The 7,528-nt window shown below is 41.0% G+C and overlaps 1 protein-coding gene across 1 annotated transcript; it reads right to left on the bottom strand.

Moving 5' to 3' along the window:
• Positions 1-3,684: 3,684 nt before the first annotated feature.
• Positions 3,685-4,824, bottom strand: LOC148030973 (CBL-interacting protein kinase 3-like). The gene has a single exon (XM_087685520.1). The coding sequence runs from the start codon at positions 4,822-4,824 to the stop codon at positions 3,685-3,687; it is 1,140 nt and encodes a 379-aa protein (XP_087541646.1).
• Positions 4,825-7,528: the final 2,704 nt, after the last annotated feature.

Here is a 7,528-nt window from a genome sequence, read left to right as displayed (position 1 = left end):
TTTGTACAGGCATCTTCCATATTCCTTAGATTTATTTATCATCCTTTATATAAAAACATATCTTATGATAATTGCAGATAGAATTTCATGTTTGTTTTGGCTCCTCTCTCTCTCTCCACGGTTCCATGTAATGTCATGCCTTGTCATCACCAGTCTTGTACTTCTTCATGTTTGTTTTGGCTCCTCTCTCTCTCCACGGTTCCATGTAATGTCATGCATTGTCATCACTAGTCTTGCCACAAATTCTTTTTTCCTCTGTAAAAGTGTTGCTATAGCATCGTTGATTTCTCTGCACACATCGCTATTGTCGTCACTATATGTATGTCGCAAATCATCGTTATCTTTGTGGTTATTTTCATCATAGATAGCGATGGTTTCTATGATGATTCTGTAGAGACATTTATACCGACACTTTTAGTGATGATAGGGGCAATTTTTTAAATGAACATTTGCATTGCTTTGAATGTCAATATGAGGCTTGCATCTTTTAATGCATTTTTTTTTTAAAGGATGAAAATCCAAAAATTCTATCATTGCGATTTTAAAGTATATAAACATGTTAAAACATGTTTAGTTTTACTAAATAGCCAATAATTTTTAGGATTTTATTAACACCATGTTTATATGAATGTTTTATTGCTCCATAGTTCTATGTTTTTATATGTGTTCTTACATAGTTAAATAAACATGACTATACATCAATGTATGGCTACTAGATCTCTTCTTTGATTATGTTATAATAGTTTTCTTGAATTTGTCATCTAGATCACATATTTTATCATGTAACTTGTATCCTTGTGTATTTGTAATTCACTCTTGGACATTTTTTACTAAGAATAGCAAGTTACACATGATAACATGTGTGTTTAATTATGCTTGACTAGTTCAATTCAAAGAATTGCTAGATGAATCATCTAATTGGCACTCATGACTCTGTTTATTGAGATGGGCTATGTCATACATGGTAGCTCATGTAGGGGAGAGAGAGAGAGAGTGTGTGTGTGTGTGTATGTGTGTGTGAGAAAGAGAGGGTGAAAGAGAGAAGCTGCTAATTGACAGAAAGAGAGAGAGAGAGAGAGAGAGAGAGAGAGAGATTGTTACATGGGACAAATAGAGAGAGAGATAGAGATAGAGAGAGAGACGTGGAGTAGGGGAAATAGAGATAAAATTGGTGGGGGATGGAGGAGAGAGAGAGAGGTAATTGTACTTGAGGTACTCAACGTGGGGGGAGAAATATAGGTGGAGGAGGTGGTGGTGGAAGTAGTGGAGGTGGTGGCATGAAAGGGGTAGAGGTGGTATTGGCAAGAGCAATGGAGGTAGTCGTGGAGGATGTGGTGGTGGAGGTGATGATACCAGTGGTGGTGGTGGAGATGGTGGTGATAGCATTGGAGCAGTAGTGGTGCTTGATATATGCCTAGAAGAAGAGGAGAAATAAGTGGACTATGTGAAACAAGAAATGAAGGTTATCTAGAAAAGCTTGCTCAAATGCTCATCAAAAACTCGCTTCACACACAAGCCTTTTAATAGAATGGTATATCAAGTTATTTCCAATTTTCCTAAAATAATCAACTCCTTTACCTCTAAGAGCTTATCAAGAACATCATGCCATATTGAGTGATAACACAAAGTGAAAAGATGAACTCCAAACTCCCTAATGTTTTTCTATGTATATTTTCAATGAGTATTTTTCAAATTATCATTATATGCTCTCAAAACAAGATAGCCTTTTTTGCTTCTTCATGGAGTGTCTCTCATGAAAACTCTTATGGAGGGAGGTTTGACAAGCATTAGCTTTGTTATTAGAGGAGCAACTTTACCTTCATGCCATACTTGACACTCTGTAAGTTTGTAAGGGACATTATGATGTATAAATTCTATATCTCACATGCGTTTATCACATGTTTTATAAATCCCTATGTAACATATTTTGTGTTTTTTTGGATTTTTTGTACCTTTTTACCATTATTTATAAATATCTTATTCTAATTTTATCTTTCTCATGAAGAATTTAAAACATCTTTATGTAATAGATATAAATCTTTTTCATTAACAAACCTTCACAAATCTGCTGAGCACTTTGTAATCTCCTTTTCAAAGTATTGATGATCTTCGTATTAGTTAAAATGTATTGGCCCACATGTAAAACACCATCAATGATCATCTCAAGGAGTGCACTATATTTCACTCACACAAAATACCACAAGCTTTTCTAGATGGGCTCCTTGAATGACATGCATCCATTCTAATTGGTTGCACTAAACATAGTCAACCCTCTATTTGAAATCTAGAATTGGTAATAAATACCTCATGATCCTTACAAAATATGTTAGGTGATTGTATGAAGTCAATATTGTTCTAGATTAAACAACACCAATAGTGGCTCAACTCTTGCTAGAAGATGTCATCATTAGGCATTCATACCCTAGACATACACTTTTGAACCAGGGCCTTAAATTCAAATCTAGGGTAATTGAGTTTTATTAACAAAGTATGTGGGGCTAACACAATTGTTTGCATCATCTTACCACCCTGAAATAGAATGCACCAAAAAATGACTTAATAAGATAATCAAACAAATGATTGCTATGCATATAGATTTAAACCTTGAATAGTGGGGTGAGATGTTATTGTATCTTTTTCATACCTATCACACAATGGTAGAAGAATCATTACTATATCCATTTTGTGCTCAAGAAAGTCATGATTGGAGGTTGCCTCTAAATCTAATGTAGATGTATGTCCATCTTGGGAAGAAAGGTGTGATTGATTGGCAAAGACATCTCCAAACACATTGAGCTATCATGTGCATCTCCATAGTAGAGAATCTCAAAAGCATGCAATAAGGACAAAAGAAGAAATGTGATCTCAGTCATTGAGAGGTGCAATACTACCCAATACAAAAAGTATTCTCTATTACACCCACCCCAAAAAACAAGATTATTAGAAGTTTCAAACACAGATGGAATGGGTATTATGCATTGGTTCGCACCCTCAATAAAACAATATACCTGCTCACTTGGGATTATCTTACCAAAATGAAAGAACAACTCATGTATATGTCAAATCAAGCCTTATTTTGCGTCCTCATAGATGAATTCATTAGCAACAACAATTGTAATTCTCTCCTCACCCTATTCAATGCATAGATCATACAAAACTATGTACACAAACAAGGAACCAGAATGAAGATGCAATTGGTTACACTCCAATATTTGCATTCCTTTGATACAATACATGACATGATGTATGCTCATTGGGTTGTGCCATAGTAATTTGGGTGAGAGTTGAGGAATAAGAATCTGTGAGTCCAAGCCTTGTGCACCACATTCCCTATGGCATAATAAAATAATGACGTGATATATGGCACGTGGAATACCAAATTTATATATAAAATGTTGATAATTCTGATAAGTCCGGTTCTTTAGCACAATACACGATGATAAAATGTAAATAGAGTTGCATGAGGTACCTAGGTGTTAGCGCGGAACGCTAAGATAGTTTCTTGCACTTGGACCAACATTTTGCTCTCTATCGCAGCAGGAGTAGAAGTTGGAGGAAAATACAACGGCGATTGCATAGCCGGCCCGGTAAGAGAGATCGAAGACCGGGAGGGCGAACTTGTACGTGTTGTCGGCGAGAGCTACTGACACTGTCGTGGGCGGCATACTCGGCCATAATTCGGCGTCATGGATCGGTGCGGCGATCATCATCCAGGGAAACATACGAGTTATTAGCTGAGAACCATGGGTCCCGTCGAATCTCATTGATGGTGATGCGCTTCCGAGGGTCCACAGTAAGCAGCTTGTTGATAAGCGTCCTGGCTTGTGGAGAGACCCAGGGGGGGAAGGAGAACTGGGCAGTACAGATTTGATCAAAAAGTTGAGTTCCAACGGCAGCATCTTTGAAGGGCGTGCGACCGGCCAGCAGGGTGAACAAGACCACTCCGCAGGACCACAGGTCGGCAGCCGCACCATCATAGCCATAGGCATTAATGCCGTCAGGCTCACTCTCCCTGCGCATCCCTGTGAGAATTATCTCCGGCGCCACGTAGTGCGGCGTGCCACAAGCGATGTGGAGGAGACTGTCGACATAAGAACCCTGCAAGAATTGCTTGGTTTCAGTATCTGCATCGACGTCGGCAGGACATGCAGCTGGTGACCGAAGGGCGCTCAGGCCGAAGTCAGCGAGGTTGAGGGTATCGCAGCCGTCTAAGAGCAGGTTCTGCAGCTTGAGGTCGCGGTGGTACACCCCCCTGCCGTGGCAGAAGTCCAAGGCATCCACCAGCTGCCTAAAGTAGTGCCGCGCGTCTTCCTCTCTTAGCCGCCCTTGCGGGCTCGCCGCCATCTTTCGCTTCAGATCACCCCCGGCGGCGTATTCCATTACGAGAAACACCTGATTCTTGCTGTTCATGACCTCGTACAGCTTCAACACGCTCTCATGGCCCTGCGCTTGTCTCATGGAGCATATCTCGCGCTCCAACGTGCTTCTCATCTCCTGCACTGTCAGTACTGATGAATTCTTACGATACCAACAATATTGCGGACGCCCTTGGAGCTTCTTCACTTTCTTCTTGTCCAAGATCTTGATGGCCACCGTCTGCCCGCTCTCCAGATTCTTGGCTAGCTTCACCGTGCCCTGGCTTCCACGGTCCAGCGCACGGTGACCCCATATCAGATACTTGCCCCCTATCACCACGACGTCCTGCTGCTGCTGCTCCTGCACCAGCATTGCGTCATTGTATTGGATTGTATTGTCATCCACCGTCATTGTATTGTCACTGACCTTAGGTGTCTTACTGCATCCTGTAGTCCGGTCTCCGTTCATGGCCGGCAAGATGTCACTGCCTGCCTGTCTAATATTCCAGACAATTGAATAGACGCTCAATATCGGCTTCTGCATGTAAATCCTTAATCCCAACCTTGGTATATCTACATGGGGGACCGTACCTCGTCGGATGGTATATCCGGACTGTGTAGTCGGCACGCAACTAAGAGGGGCTTAACAACCCCTCTCTATTGTGTGTAACAAAACCAAACACGGGTTTTTTTCACCTCCTTCTCGTAGTGTGTTCGGCCCTCATCACCAACCTCCTAGAGCGAGTTACAATGAGGTGAAATGCTAGCGATCACAAGGAGCTTTTGAGTAGTTTCTATATAGGAAAACTTGTGGAATGTAGGAAATTCTCTAATATCTACTAGCTATGTACAAATGCATTCGCTATATGTAACTAGGGAATAACATTCTCTACATCTCATAGCATGAAATCTTAGGTATGTCGTATGAAATCCCTTCATATCACTAGGGAATGAACTATCCAAAAAGTGCTATTCCATGTTGTTAAAATTAGACTTTTGCATTCACCCACATATATTGGTTTGTGTGCTTTGACATCAAAATGCATCTGCCTTGAAAAGTTAGCACATTAGCCTTTGGTCTTTGATTTTTCCCACATTTTCTAATTAGATACCTTAATATCCCAAATAATTTAGCTTGAATTGAGCTTGATCCTAAGTAAGGTGGGACAACATGTCCTTAGAATTTGGTGTGATTTGGATTGATCCATCCATTTCCTATCACATTAGGGAGTATGATAATTAGTAAGCTATAATGATGAGGACTCATAAAATATTTCAAGGATTGAACAATGGGTGTGTATATTTGAAATAAGGCACATTTATATTAGAGGTTACCTTTGAAGTAAGGTTCATAAGAAAGGTAGAAAAAGCCTTGATGTAGCTGCCCTCCCACTCTTTAAGTGACTTTAGAAATTCCTCTTCTTTGCTATTCTTTATCTATTTGTGATGCTTTTACTTAGATTCACCTAAAACACTGCTTCATGAATCTATTATGCACAATACATGACTTTACTTTATGCTTAAAATGGGAATACAATGCTATGAAAAATATTTTTTGGATTTGGACATAGAGGGACCGTGATGGAGATGCAACACCAATCACTACACAAAACTTACAAAAATTATTCAAAATTTAGTGTAGTGAATAAATAATGTCAAATTACTAACATTTAACATATATTATGTAGTTAATGTCATGTGAGGCAAAGCTTAAGCCTTAAGAAAATTTTTAAATCCTTACTATCCTAGCACAAAATGTTGTAGGTTAAACATGAGCAATCTTGGGCTAGGCATGCTCAAGGCCTATAGATCATTATCTATGATAGGATAAAATATTTCATGCGGTGTGGCTAGGTGTGATTGCTCCAAAGAGTTGAATGTGGAGGGCAAGCGATGCCAATTCTATAGGTGCCACAAGCTAAATGGCAAAGAATAGGCAAAAGTATGATTTAGGAGGATGCTACCACACATCAATTATGACTAACTAATGCATAGGCATACATCATCCTCATAGGTCTCACGAAAGCCAATAGAGGTGAAGGGGAGCTACAAGCTCTACCCTGAGACCTACGGACCGCTAGCGTTTAAAGCGGAGCAGCCATGGCTACCTCTCACATAGCCGATGCACCATGCCTACCTTACGAGTGTAGTGAGCTTACCTCGATGCTCGATCGAGTACCCTCCTCTCTCTTGCACACCGGTAGCTTCACGATCCTTGTGGCAAGCTCAAGCAACCTCAATCCCTCTCCCATGAGCTCCATCCTCCATAGACACGCGTGCGAGAAAATAGAAGAGAAGAGAAGAGAAGAAAAGAAGGGGAGATGTTGAAGAGCTTCACCCTCTCAATCACTCACTCCCTCACACTCTCACACTCCCTCACTCCCTCTCTCAAGCACAAGCAAGAAGGCAAGAAACAAGAGAAGAAGAAGAAGAAGCTTTAGCCACACACAAGAATGAGCTTCATATTCACTTTTGAACTTTATATACATGCCCTTCCTTCTTTGGGCGGTCATCCCCTTTTTTACAAGGCTGGCCATTGGCCTAAGCCCATTTCTCATTTTCCACCATTCTAATTTATCCTATTCCCAACTATTGCATACAATTTGCACAGGAGCGAGCTTGGCACTCTTTTACAGGGATTTGGGGGCGCTTCCACATTTAATGGTGCGCTTTTTACTCTTTTGCTGTCTCGGGGCGACACTGAGACTTTCTGGGGGTAGTGCCCGAACATTTAAATTTTTCAGGGTCTGGTTACTGGTCAAGGTACCTTTTCCTTCTTTTATCCTGCGCCTTTTTTGCTATTTTCTTTTTTCCATTTTCCCTCTCCTCTGCTCCATTTTCCTGCTCCTCTGTGCTGCGGTAAACATTACCCCCCTCCTAGCCAAGTGCTAGTCCCATGGCACTGCAGTGGGAAGTAGTGGGCTAGTTGGGTCTGCTGCTAAGCGGAACTGGTGGGTAGATGACACTGGTTCAAAGGTGATTGTGTGAATGAGAGGTGATGGAGTTTAATGACGATGACCATGAGAGATTCCGGTGTGCTTTAGGCTTCCTGAAGATGCTCGGCATTTCTCATACAATTGTGGCTTCCATTCTGCGACGGCTGATAAGGGTTCCAGTTGGCTAGTGAAAAATATGTAGCTGGTCATCCCTCGAGCATCCGAAACGCTTGATCA

This window comes from Lygodium microphyllum, chromosome 9 (genome assembly GCF_053477565.2).
Source record: "Lygodium microphyllum isolate KBCC chromosome 9, Lygodium_microphyllum_v1.1.10, whole genome shotgun sequence".
In the NCBI taxonomy this organism is placed as follows: Eukaryota; Viridiplantae; Streptophyta; class Polypodiopsida; order Schizaeales; family Lygodiaceae; genus Lygodium; species Lygodium microphyllum.
The sequence above is the reverse complement of the archived record's forward strand: the minus strand, read 5'-3'. Positions and strand labels throughout refer to the sequence as shown.